We start from the raw sequence: 14,218 nt of genomic DNA on the forward strand, positions 1-14,218 counted from the left end.
TTCCATAATTTTATGCTTTTAATGCTCTATCTAGAACTTCAACTGCATTGCTGGGTTACAGATGTAGTACCGACATCACACAATGCAGGTGGGGGTCAGAAAGTAAATGCACAACCAAAAATAAACTAGTAAGTAAATACTTAAAGCTAAAGACATGTAACATCTTTTATCTATTTTTAATGCTCAACAGGATGAAACACATTAACAATAAAAATCAGACTGCAGTTTGTGCATTTCATTACTTTGGCTGAATCGTGATAAACTGAATCGTTATGGGTTAGAAATCAAAACTAGCAAAACTGGCTGTTGTTGCATTGGTAAAAGGTAAAGGCAATTTTATTTATATAGCACATTTTCAGCAACAAGGCAATACAAAGTGCTTTACATGAATTAAAATGAAATACAAACAAAATAACACACCAAAGGAAAGAGCAAAAGAAGAAAAATAATCTAATGTTGATCTAAAGTATGTAAACTAGGTGCTCCTGTTCAGGGTTGCTAGATAAGTATAAGTAAGTATCCTCTGGTCTAATTCCTTTTCTGGGTTGTAATAATAGGAGTCTCTCTGCATAATGATCTAAAAATTAATCTAAGAAGTAGAATATTGGTACTCTACAGTTTTTAACAAAATAAGCTGAAGAGTGGCTAATAAACTGGAGTCTCTGGATTCCAAGTTTGTTCTAATTCCCTTTTCTGGGTGAAAAGTACCGTACTCCACAGTTTCTAACAAAATGAAACAAAAACAGTAAATTACACGTTAGGGCACAGAGCAATTTTTTTTGCATTGATAGATTTAAGCTTTTTTTTGTCAAATGTAATATTTGAATCTTATTTAGCTCACTAACTCCTATGTTAATAAAAACAGTTTGAAGCGAGAGGGAGGGGTTGAGCATTATGAATGGCCAACAGCTCAGTATGTTGGAGCCGAAAGAAGCTGACGATAGATAGAAAAACAGAAGGTATGTGTTTTTTTCTTACAACACAGAGCCTTTAAATATTACGTAATACGTTTTTTTTTAGTTTTTTTTTTACATTTTTACCATAAAAACCCTGGTGCCCGAGACAGACTGGCGACCTGTCCAGGGTGAACCCCGCCTCTCGCCCAGTATGCTAGCTGGAGATGGGCACCAGCAACCCTCCCGACCCCACTGAGGGACAAGGGTGTAAGAAAATGGATGGATGGATGGATGGATGGATGGATGGATGGATGGATGGATGGATGGATGGATGGATGGATGGATGGATGGATGGATGGATGGATGGATGGATGGATGGATGGATGGATGGATGGATGGATGGATGGATGGATGGATGGAAACCCTGGTGCTTTGACCAATAAGTTTAAGTTATGATATTTCCCAGATATTCATTATTTCTATTATTGGTTGTCAGTCATCCTGGACTTGCCAAAACTAAAAAAGGTTTAAAAATAAAGCAACTTAACAAGTTATAATTTAAATTAATACATAACTTGTATTGCGAGCCGCTACAATAAATCAATGTCTATGAAGAATTTTTTTAAAACTTGTTTTTATTTAGAGCCTTAAATGTTTTGTACAGATGTAGCAGAAAGAAATTAGTTATGTGACACTGAAGCAAACTCAATTCTAAACTAAATTTTAATTTGATTTTGACTTTGAGTCTCAACAGTTTGTTTACTGAGAAATACACACATTTGATGTGTATTGCCACCTATAGTAATTTTTGATCCTGGAGTTTGAACAGGTTAAAAACTTTTTAAACCACACTTTAGTGCTGGATCAAATCCGGCGGCATACATAAAGCCCCGCCCACTCGGCACACTGCTACAGAGGTTTGTAGATAATGCAGACCCATTGATGACGCTCAGCTCCGACAACTAGCCAGGGGAATATGCAAAGTTTCCGAGTAATGGATTTGGATGGATGATGAGTAAATTGACCAAAATGTATGGATTAGAGGATAAGAAAATAGCTCAGATTAATCCAATTAGTGTAATTCCTCCATGGCTATTTCCTGAGGTTAATGTAGACATGAGACTTCTTAAAATGAAAAACGACTGGAATTTAAATGAAATAGGGGTAAAGACTGGTGTATATTTACGAAAATCATATTATAACTACCTCAAAATTTATTCAGATGGTTCTAAAAAATCCCAAAGGATGTGTGGGAATAGGAATAAATATACCAGAGTTTGAAATCCACATCTCCAAAAGATGATCAGATCACCTATCTGTTTTCACAGCAGAAATGATGGCAGTTACATTAAGCCTACAGTGGGTAGAGGAGGTTCGACCAGACAGGGTGGTGATATGCACAGATTCTAAAGCAGTATTAGAAAGTATTCCGGGAGAAGGAAATAATAGGAAAGATTTAGTATTAGAAACTCTGCATAGTTTATTTAGATTATATAGAGGTGACATTGATGTTTGGTTCTGCTGGGTACCAGCTCATGAAGGGGTTAAAGAAAATGGAAAAAGCAGATAAATTAGCAAAAAGGGCATTAGAAATGGCAATAACGATAATAATTTCTTTTGGGAAAGGGGAAGGGAAATCATGTATTAAAAATAAAGAAATAGAAGAATGGCAAAAAGGTGGAATGAAGATAAGAAAGGGAGAAGATTATATAAAGTACAAAAGTCAGTATTAATTAGAAATATTAATGAGAGAAACAGAAGGGAAGAAATAATAATGACCAGATTAAGAATAGGCCACACCTATTTAAATGACACCTTACATTTAATAGGGAAGAAAAGTAATGATAAATGTGAAGGATGTAGTGAGAAAGAAAATGTAGAACATGTATTAATGAACTGTAGAACATATAAATCTGAAAGGGAGAATTTGAAAAGAATGGTTGGAAGGACAGGTCAATAATTGAGTCTTAAAGGAATATTAGGAAATGAAGGAAACATAATGGATATTTATAGATTAAGGAAAGCATTATTTATTTTTCTTAAAAATACAAGATTAATAAATTTAATTTAATAGATGTAAAGAAATGTTACACACACGTGTACAGTAGGTGGCGGTATGCACCTCAAAGTTGCTTGCAATCCGCCATAATAGAAGAGAAGAAGAAGAAGAAGAAGACAACTAGCCAGGGATCTGCTAAGAAGTAGCAGTTTGCGACTTCCTTTGTTTTTGACCATTGTGTCATTGCGAGGTTTGGGACATGGCTGAAAAGGAGGGTAGGTTAAATACAACTCTGTAGCATGTGGGCAACGGTTTAGTTTTCTTTTATGTATCTCTTTGTGTGGATTTGTCGGGCTTTATGGTTAGCATCTTGTGCTAGCTCAGTGAAGCGCAGTCATGCCTTCTGGTCTTAGCAGACTGCGTGCTGGTGGAGCTGAAGTTATGTTCAAGAACTTCTGTCAAGGTTTCCACAAAAGGCTTTCTGCATTCCAGGTGATTAAGCATGGTGAAGAAAACCCTGAAACTCGAGTAGATAGTACAAAGTTTGTAACAATATTGCAACTAAAAAGTGAAAAATAAGATGTCTATGTCGAAATTACTAAAATAAAAACCTTACAACGAGAACTGCCGTATCAGATAGATGCGTGGGACAAAAGAGTCCAAGATTGTGGAAATCTTAGACACTTATTGGTTGTAAAACTCTATTGCGAGCACTTTTTGGAATTACCTGCCAGATATTTGTGTTAAATCAGCCAAACTCACTATAGATGTATTATCTTACCGATAAAACAGACCAGTCACCTTTTCCCCATATTGTTTAACGGGATAAACTCTTCTCCTTCAACTGACAAGCTTGTGCATTCTATGTACGTCACTGGGAGACGTCACAGTTGTTAGTTGAAGATCTTTATGAATCGTTTTTGCAATATAGGCACATGTATACAGAATTACTAAATGCAAGGGGTTAGAGGAGACAAACTTTAGACAAGAACTTACAAAAGAAAAAAGCACAAACAGAAAATAAATTTACTAGTGTGTAGAAAAGCATCACTTATCTGTTTATTATATTTAAGAGTATAACTGGTTCCTATAGAATATGCTTTATTAATCCCCAAGGGGAAATTGCTTGTGGTTTTCTTGTTCCCAAGTCTTTTACCTGTGATGCTGTGTTGCAAAAGCTCATTGCTAAAGTGGTGGACTGATGGTCTGTCCATCTCGCATTGTGAAAGAGAAAAGTTTAAAGAAACAGAAGTTTGGCAAAAAAGACGACAACAAAAACAAACTATTATTCACAGGATCTAATGCAGTGGTCTCAAAGGGCCGGTGTCCAGCAACTTGTAGACGTCTCTCTGCTTCAGCACACCTGGCTCTGATTAGCTTCTGTGGAGCTTGACTCCATGCTATGGAGGAAGTTTCACCATTTAATTCCAGTGTGTAGGACAAGGGACACATCTACAGGTGGCAGGACTCTGGTAATTCAGGACTGCAGTTTGAGATCACTGATGTAGTGTTTGTAGATTTGAGAGTATTTTACTTTGCAATCATATAAGCAAAGAGAAAAATCTTCTATTATCAATTTATCAATAAATAGATGTTTTATGATTTTAAAAATCATATCCTTATTAGGTTAAAGGTTTATAAATTAACCTTATCCCAATCAAGATAAATGGCACCTAATGAGTACCTAAAAACAAATACACATGTTTGCTTAACGTCTCACTTCTAGTCCATGGAATTGAGTGATAATGTACAATATATTTTTTTAATAAATGCAAATTTATGACTTATGTTTATGTGAATAACCTTTCCATTATAAATAGGTTGTAATTATCTAAGCTATGATTCACAAATTCAAGTTTCGAGAGAAAACTAGATTATCTGGGCATGAAAACATTAAAGGTGTATGGATGAGTTGCTGACAACATTTTTGATGTCATTGTGGTCGTCACAATGCTAACATTTCTATACCTATATGAAGCAAAAATACTCTACCATTTCTATACTGCAACATTTTTTGAAGGCTGCGGGTTTCATCCAGTTGAGAGCAAAATTATGATTAATCACAATGTCAGTATTTGAATTTTCCATTACTGGAGTAAAACCAAAAAGTAGGGGGAGAACTCAGCCTTTGTTTAGAAAAATTCCTAATTAAAAAATGTCACTTCCTTGTTTGGCAAAACAGTAGACAGTGGTTCTGCTTTGTGGGAGCAGATGTGGTTCTGCTGGAGGTTACTTCCTGTTAAGAGTTTTTCCTCTGCACTGTCACTACATGCATACTCAGTATGAGGAATTGTTGTAAAGTCAACAACACAAATGATTGTCTGCTGTCGTTTGTGCTACAGCTGGCTAATATGGCTCAAAAATAAAATCTCCAATTTTAAGGTTTTTTTTCTCACTTTCTCAACAAAAAATTACGAATGATAGAACATATTTAAATGCAAATTAAATGTAATCTAAAATATATTTAAATGTTAAATATAGTTTCAAAAACTGACTTTTTTAAAATCCTGCCTTCTCTTGAGTTGTCCTGAAATCCAAATAAATGGAAGCTGTAAAACACGCTCATCAAACAAGATTGAAAAGCATGGTTGGCTTACATCACTGAATTATGGAAACACAAGTAGTACATTGGTGAGAATAAAACCCTGGTTTTCAAAAGTTCAATTTTACAAAACAGAAAATTTGATAAACTGATTTATTGACCAGCCGTAGTACATGCCACTAAAAGTCAAATGCAAAATACCAGATTGAAAATGAAAATATTGGATCATACCATGGAGGAGGTGACAGATCCTGAACATTAAATGGGTTTAAGACTGAAGGCTTAAAGAATCTAGAGCAACATGCCAAACTAAGATAATTTAAATGGTAATAGACCAATCATAGTAACTACATTTTAACAACTTCAAGTCACTTTTTTGCACTCAGATTTACCTGGTAGAAGTCTAGTGGTAAATTTTACCACCAGACTCTACACAAACCTCTGCCTAGGTTTCACTGAACAGTGGACATCATTTGCTCTGAGGACCAATTCTTTCCTTTTTATGGCCAGCCACCCCCAACTTCTAATTGAAGCAGGGTGGTTGGCTCTGCGCAGCCTGGTACAAAATGCTACTTATTAAAATACTCAAATATTCAATAAATAGTTACAAATTCTTGCATGCAAATGGTTATTGATATGTAAATCTACAGTTAAAGTACAGTGCTGAATAAAATGCTAGTTAAGGTGATTTTAATAAAGTGCAAAGGTGTTCTTAAAGTGGTGTGCAAGATACTTGAGTAGAACAGTCCCAGTAATGAAGACGTCTCAATTAAAGCCAGTTTATAACCATAGAAATACAAGCTTCTGATCATGATAAACTAACTCTGAGAAAATATTAATTAAGGATGAAAAGGTAAGACAAATATCTGATTACTTGTGTTCATACATTTAACTTATCCCTTGCTGATCCTCTTCAGTGTACGATGATGCAGTGGAAGAAAGGGTCATCAATGAAGAATACAAGATCTGGAAGAGGAACACTCCATTTCTGTATGACCTGGTCATGACCCATGCCCTGGAGTGGCCCAGTCTGACTGTGCAGTGGCTTCCAGATGTCAACAGGTAATTAGGCCCAAGCAGCGAAGCGCTGGCGGAGGCTTATTGTAATCACAGGATTTCTTATTCTTATTTTTCCGCCACTTCACGGGGCTGTTTGGGGCCTTTTAACATATTCAAAAACTCACCAAACTTCACCCAAAATTGTCCCCTGACGAAAATTTTCGGATTCTGGCGGAATCCGAAGTGGACGTGGCCAAACTGCTCTACAGCGCCACCTAATGTGAGTTGGGGGGAAAATGTAGGTCGTAGAGATCTGAAAATCGGTATGTAGGTAGATCTCCCCAAATTTTTTTCAAATCTCCCCAAAGAAAAAAAGTCTTGGAGGTACCCCCTAAAATCCTCAGGGAGGCAGCCATTTTGGGTCAAAGGTCAAATTTTGGCCATTTTTCAATTTTACTCACGTCGAACTTTAACGAACTCCTTCTAGGGATTTTGACCTATCGGCTTCATTTTTGGTCAGGATGCAGTTAATGGGTGTGCCATTAAAAGTTATCAAAACGGTGAGTTTTCATACATGTTGAGGGGGCGTTCCTGGGCGCCGAAGTTGGCGTACTCGCCAAAGAAAACGAACAGCTACAACGTTCACATAGAAAGGTCAATTGGCACCAAACTTGGTATGAGCGATCCTGGTTGGATGCCTGACGATCCAATGCCGTCATAGTCTTACCTCACTTAAGCCCCGCCCCCTCAGAACAGGAAGTGACAGTTTTTTTACTTGGAAAGATCCAACTCTGGCTCTCTTGACCTAATCAAGATGATCTTGTGTCAGAGGACTGATAACGAGTTGGTCTCACTTGCTTTAAAGCGCAAAGAATTTCCAGTGAAGGGCGTGGCCATGGCGACACGGCAAAGTCACAGGTCACACCGCCGCCATACGTTTGGGTCTAGATTCCACATGTTTCAGTCCAGCTGCACAAAACTCACTGAGATCGATCCTTGTTCACCCCCCAACAGGAATTCAGTGGAAAATTTGGTGGGCGTGGCCTAATTCCTCCACAGCGCCCCCTAGAATATTTTAAATAATCAGCCCCCAGCCATGCTTTATCCCACAATTATGAAACTTGGTACACATGTGTAACTTGTCAGGACCTACAAAAAGGTTTCTTGGAGCCATGATCCAAACCCCACAGGAAGTCAGACCATTTTGGATCAAAGTCGCCCTTTTGTCTATTTCATTGATGTCGTATCTGAGCGAACTTGTCCTAGAGCTTTCGAGATCCAGGCTCCATATTCCGTCAACACAGTCTTGAGGCATTGAGGGTCAAAAGTTATCAAAGGAATTTTATATGTCAAAGCATGTGGGCGGGGCCAAGCCTCAAATCTGGCCATTTGCCATAAAACATGGAGGCTGGGGGAACTGCGCCAGAGCGTTAGCGGTGGCGAGAGAGTGGTGGTGCAGGAACCCCCGCGGTTGCAAGTATGCCTTCGGCGCGCTTTGCTGCGAGGGCCTCCAACGCCTCTTGCGGCTTTAATTACAATTGTTTTGGTAATAAAGTCTCAGTAATGGTGACATGGAACTGCCTGATGCACCGCTGATCTGGAAAAATCAACCAGTTTGCATGTCTGTCCAGTAAAGATGCAGCTGCTTTCTATTTGGTAAGCACAAAATTGTCCTCCTGGAGACTGACTGGTAATGACATTTTATTCTCTTAGATTATTGTTGATGGTTTTCCCCATGTGGCATTTCACAAGCCAGTAATTCTCTGACATCAAAGTACAACACGCAGACAATACGGTAAATGCTTTTTCCAGTTACTGTCATCCCAGAACAACACAGAGAAACCTATTGGCAGGTGATTGTCTGGAACTTAATGGTCAAGTGAAAAACCTCCAAAGAACTTTGGGCATGAATCCAGTGATCTTACAACTACAACAGCAAGAAGGGAGACCTGAACCCAGAGTTTTGAAGGAGAAACCCTGTGCCTTTCTCCCATTGATGTACAGTTTCCCTGCTACCCTAGCCTGGCCTACTGCCTTCCTCCTCCACAATTCTGCTTGAAATAATTCTCACTCCCAGCACAGTCTGGACTTTCTGCCCTGTACTTGGTCATCTCTGGTAGAATTTTAAACGGGCTAATCCGCGAGCAGAAGAAGTTGTTGTGAATGATGACGTACGTTACTACAGGAAGTCCAGTCTCTGCTAGGCCTTAATCTGAACAGTGTTTATGTGTGAGGTTCATTTCTGGTCTTAGAGTGGTTCTGAAGAATCAAAGTCAGGATATATTTACTTTATGTTCATGTCTAACATCTTTATAAAATAGTTTTTCTTTTACAAGCATTTTTTCTGGAATGTTTGAAACATTGATTCTCCTTATCTTTTCTTTGTGAAAAATGCATGCTTAGGCCAGAGGGGAAGGACTACACAGTCCACCGGCTGGTTCTGGGGACCCACACATCAGATGAGCAAAACCATCTTGTAATAGCCAGTGTCCAGGTACCAAACGACGATGCCCAGTTTGATGCATCACACTACGATAGTGAAAAAGGAGGTTAGTACACAGATCATTTTTGAATTTCATAGCAACAAAACCGTTTTCTATTAACAAAATCAAAATTTTAGTGACAAATTTATGTCAACGACCAAAGTATTCATACCGCTTCAAACTTTACCACATTTTGTGACATTCTGACCACAAACCTCAATAGATTTGATCTGATTTCCATTGGTTCATTTTCATTTCAAGTTATTTTTGTAACCATTGCAGGGTTTCCCCCAGAAAACTTGTTAAGCCCGGTGGTCGGGGTGCCGAGGCGTTCCACCGGCGGCCCACCGTGTTTTTGTATTGAAAGATGTTAAGTAGGCAGGAAATGTAAAAATATTACTGGGTAATTTTATGTTACCCGAAAACATCGCCAATGAAACGCTATTTAAACCCACATCTAGTCTTAAAAACAACTAATCAAAAAATACAATTAAAATTAATATCAATTATTTGCACTTCTGTTTAATCCAAATTAAGTCAGCAGCTCCATCAGGCCCCCCAGGGCTTCAGGGGCCAATAAATGCTAATATTTTAACAGAGACCACAGATATATGAATGTAACACTTGTTTATTGAGCTAAATTTTATTTAATGGTTTCAACACACATAAATTAAAAGATTTTAAATTGTTCAAAATGTATATGTAAGATTTTAATGAGCTGACAAGTTTACTTTGTAAAAGTTCAAAGAACAATATAGTTAAATTGTTACCATAGCTACCAAATTGTTACTGATGCTATGAGTTTAATCTTTGAGTTTGAGCTTTGTTTGTTAATACAAATGAGTAAACTGCTATTATAACTTATTGATTTTTAGGTTGGCCAATTAAACTAGTCCCCCTCTCCCAGATTTCTCTAAATTTAACGCAGAAGCTGTAAGTGGTGCGGATGTTTTTAGCATGAAGAGGGGCCCCCAAGTCAAATTCTGCTTCAGGCCTCATGCAGCTTTGGACCGGCCCTGCATGGTGAGTTAAATCCGCTGCACTGCGCAGAGATGCGTAACAAACAGGAGATTCAATTCAATGCTGCTAATGTGGCTTTAGTAGCTCTTCCATTTCATGTCTGTTGAGTTTTTAACAAGGAACTATTTTGGTTGGTCGAGTTTATGGGACGAGTTTCTCAGATCTCCACGCACATTAACTCTGACTGATTAAGTGGACAAAGCATTCGATATGGTTTAATGCGTCGTTTAACCGTAAAAATACTACTACCAATAAAATAATATAAAACCAGCATGATGCGTGACTGCGAGGCGGCAAGCGCGAAAACTCCTCATCGGGCTGAACCTGCATGATGAAGTTGGCGCTGGTTTCTTAACCACTAACGCTCTGACCAACCGGGAACACAGCCAGGCGCTGGACAGCATGTTGAAATGGAAAAGCCGCACAAAATTCTTTGTCCACAAATATAAATCATTCTCTACAAGTTATTCCTGCGGTTCACATAGAGCTAACACGGTAGGGTTTGAACTCCTATCTTGATCAAAAACTCTGGAAAGAATCATAATTCCTCACAGGGGGTTGATGTCAATATCCATACAGGTTAGCTTGTGTCCAGTTTGAGTGAAAGGAGGCATGGGATCTGCGCTGAGGTAAACTTAAGACATCCAGCTGCTGCAACGCGCAGAGGCAACGCGCAGAGGCACCAGCTGTGTGATTGGTCCGACTTTAAATGCATAAACTATAAATCTATCTTCTCTAAACTTAATCTTTTTCTAATCTTTTAGGAATTTAGGAATAAATCTGCTCTGCCAGTGAAGTGCTCAGAGCAACAGAGATGCTTACAATACGGCTAAAAAAAAAAAAAATTTAAAATTGCTTTTTTTGTTATTTTTCTAAAAACATAAACAAGAAATGCTTAGCCTGGCGGCAGGGTTATCAAAGCATGGCGGGCTGCCAGGCCTGTAATACACTGGGGAAAACCCTGCATTGTTGCTGTTTGGTCATTAACAGAGGTACCAACAATTTTGTTTGTGTGTGTAGATCTTACACACTTAGATTTAGCATTATGAATGCCATTTTAAACCACATACATAAATCATATTCACTTAGCATGTTGAAACTTAGTTTTTAAAAAAACTGTTTATCTTCCAGCAGGTATGTTGTTGGAGGTTCTGCTGTTTGTAGGTGTGGGGTGTTCATGGCATCTGAGCAAATGACAAGTACAGTATGTTTGATGAGAAGCAAATATCCAGTGATGCTACTGGCCGTAGCCAGGGGATGTTTCTACTACCAGAACCAAACGGTACTGTAGTTCTTCTATTACGCTGTAACTGGCCACAGGTGATGTTTTATATGCAGCTGTTCAGTGTTTTATCAGATTGTAGTGCTTTCAATGTTGGGCCTGTGTGTTGTCAGAGTTTGGCGGGTTTGGCTCAGTGAGTGGGAAAATAGAGATTGAGATCAAGATTAACCATGAAGGAGAGGTGAACCGAGCACGCTACATGCCCCAGAATCCCTGCATTATTGCCACCAAAACTCCCACATCTGACGTTCTGGTCTTTGACTACACCAAGCACCCATCAAAGCCAGGTGAGTCAAAATTGAACTTTTGCCTATTGACTGTTCCTAAATAGTCAATAGGCATTTAGCCTATTGACTAATTAGGAACTGGAGTGATCATAAATTATGAATATGAATATTATTATTTCAGATCCCAGTGGGGAATGCAGTCCTGACCTGAGGCTCAAAGGTCACCAGAAAGAAGGTTACGGCCTTTCCTGGAATCCAAACCTCAGTGGGAACCTGCTCAGTGCCTCTGATGACCATGTAAGTGGCTGAAGGAACACTATTAGTGCTCTGCTCTCTCCTTTCCTAAAATCTACATCTGAGTATTTGTCGACATCGACATTCTTAAAATTGTGTACAGTTGGACATGGGGTGTTTGGATCAGAAATCAGAACCTTCCTGCCAATAAGAGATCCAAAGAACTGAACAATTGCAAGAATAATTTGTGCTGTTTTTAATTTTACCTCTACAGACCATCTGTCTGTGGGACATCGGTACCGGCCCTAAGGAAGGAAAGATTGTCGATGCTAAGACCATCTTCACTGGTCACACCGCAGTTGTGGAAGACGTGTCATGGCATTTACTCCATGAATCCTTGTTTGGCTCCGTTGCTGATGATCAGAAACTAATGATGTCAGTAGCTGATGTCAAAGCAGAAACTTTCCATAAAACACTACTCCTCCATGTTGTGTTTCTGATAACTGACATGTTCCTGTTGGTTTCTTTGGGATTTGGGCTGCTTCAGATGGGACACGCGTTCCAACAACACTTCTAAAGCCAGCCACTCTGTTGATGCTCACACTGCTGAGGTCAACTGTCTGAGCTTCAATCCCTACAGCGAGTTCATTCTTGCTACAGGTTCTGCAGATAAGGTGGAAACCATGCTAACGTTGCAAATTCAAGTTTACCTGTAACTCCCAACTGATTAAAGACAGATGTCTTTTTCTGTTTGGTCCTCCCAGACTGTTGCATTGTGGGATCTAAGGAATCTCAAACTGAAGCTCCACTCTTTTGAGTCCCACAAGGATGAAATTTTCCAAGTAAGAATTTTAGTTGTTTTGTCAAGAACTTGTTGGGTCCTCATATCCAACTTATAATGCATCATAAACAATAATAGTAATATGCTGACCAGAAATAAACCAGTCATCTAAAACTGTCAGACCAGCTAGCAGTGTGATTGGGAAAGATCCCAATAACCTCCTCACTTCCTGCTTCAAACGAACGTTTGTCTTTATATCCCTTTGGAGTTTAAATCCTTCAGAAGTTCAGTGGCTAGAGTTGTGAAGCTGAGACGATTTGTGTGACGCAGATTTCAGACACCAGACTTTCATATTCTGTGTCAGAACAGTCATTTTTATGGCAGGCAGCTGTTTACATGCTACATGTTAACGGGTCAGGGATGGTTTGATACTTTGGGCTGTTGGACTCTGCATTCAGTTTGATCTTACTAGGGACTATCCATTCTGTTCATTAGGTCCAGTGGTCACCTCACAATGAAACCATCCTGGCCTCCAGCGGTACTGACCGACGTCTCAACGTCTGGGATCTCAGGTAGAATCTTAGTGTTCAGTGATGATTGCTGATCATGAACTTTCCTGCTCACATGTTCAGGGGTTGACAAGTGGAGTTACTGTGCAGGGTGATAATGATGGATTCTGTTTTCAGTAAAATTGGGGAGGAGCAGTCTTCAGAGGACGCTGAGGACGGCCCACCAGAGCTTCTGGTAGGTGATGTTTAGCAGAAGCCTGTGATGGACAGTATGACACGAAACCTGTCTGCTGGTTGTCCAGATGGAACCTTTTAGTGGTTTGTTGGCAACCTGCTCATGTCTTCATCCAGTTTATCTTTTTTCTGCCACTTCAGTTCATTCATGGTGGCCACACGGCCAAGATATCGGACTTCTCCTGGAACCCCAATGAACCCTGGGTCATCTGCTCCGTGTCCGAAGACAACATCATGCAAGTCTGGCAGATGGTGAGAACAGTTCTTATCCAAAGTCTCTCTTGATCAAATTAGAAACTAGATCCCAAGGTTTGATCACTTTAACCCTGACTGTACCTTCATCTAACGGAGATGAAGGAAAGTCTGAAGGGACATTTTGTGCTTCCCTTGTCTTCCAGGCAGAGAATATCTACAATGATGAGGAGCCAGACAACACACCCGCATCAGAACTGGAGGCTCAAGGATGATGAACACCCTGACCAACTAATCTGCCACCACCTGGACCTGGCTGCCTCCTGATCCAATAATTTGTGAAATGTCAGAGCAGCCTGTGCCCTCTCTAGTTCACACTTGAATTTGGTGTCATTCCACTGGCCCCTGACGGCCAGGGCTCTGAACAGAAGCACAGATTGGTAATGCTGTTCCCCTTCAAGTGTTTTCTCTTCAGTATTATGAAAAACATTTTGTGGTAAAGGGCTTTAGAAAATATTGTTCATAAAGTTATTTTTTCAGACCCACTAAGTTCACAGGAAAACATGATACCACAACATTAAGATGAATGTTTGCAGCTCTTGTTGGTAGTTTTCTATCACCACTATGCAGATGTACATTGCCAACTGTGAGCTCGCTACTTTCCAAGGTACAAAACACTTGGCGGTTTGGGATTATTCATCATTACATAATGTAACACATTATCAGTGATGTTTCTGGCACCAAACTGCAATAAAGCTTTTCTAAATGTTGCTTTTCAAAAGCAGATGTTTGAGATTTGCGTGAAGTGGCTAGGGAAAAT

The 14,218-nt window shown here is 39.4% G+C and overlaps 1 protein-coding gene across 2 annotated transcripts; it reads left to right on the forward strand.

Annotated features, from left to right (window-relative positions):
- Positions 1 to 3,022: 3,022 nt before the first annotated feature.
- rbbp7 (RB binding protein 7, chromatin remodeling factor) lies at positions 3,023 to 14,168 on the forward strand. 2 transcript variants are annotated; one of them, XM_017304038.2, is made up of 12 exons: positions 3,023 to 3,170; positions 6,355 to 6,499; positions 8,840 to 8,985; positions 11,332 to 11,508; positions 11,630 to 11,745; positions 11,957 to 12,117; positions 12,230 to 12,356; positions 12,447 to 12,524; positions 12,959 to 13,035; positions 13,150 to 13,207; positions 13,348 to 13,458; positions 13,605 to 14,168. In XM_017304038.2, the coding sequence occupies exons 1-12, from the start codon at positions 3,155 to 3,157 to the stop codon at positions 13,671 to 13,673; spliced, it is 1,281 nt and encodes a 426-aa protein (XP_017159527.1). In that variant the 5' UTR covers positions 3,023 to 3,154; the 3' UTR covers positions 13,674 to 14,168. The 2 variants fall into 2 exon arrangements, with proteins under 2 accessions (XP_017159527.1, XP_008403254.1); XM_008405032.3 differs by having other exon boundaries at positions 11,335 to 11,508.
- Positions 14,169 to 14,218: the final 50 nt, after the last annotated feature.

Source organism: Poecilia reticulata, chromosome 3, assembly GCF_904066995.2.
Source record: "Poecilia reticulata chromosome 3, P_reticulata-male-v2, whole genome shotgun sequence".
NCBI classification, from domain to species: domain Eukaryota; kingdom Metazoa; phylum Chordata; class Actinopteri; order Cyprinodontiformes; family Poeciliidae; genus Poecilia; species Poecilia reticulata.

Coding starts and splice junctions, on each gene's coding strand:
- rbbp7 (XM_017304038.2), top strand. Junction 11,746..11,956: donor TCAGTGCCTCTGATGACCAT/GTAAGTGGCTGA, acceptor TTACCTCTACAG/ACCATCTGTCTGTGGGACAT. Junction 12,357..12,446: donor CTACAGGTTCTGCAGATAAG/GTGGAAACCATG, acceptor TGGTCCTCCCAG/ACTGTTGCATTGTGGGATCT.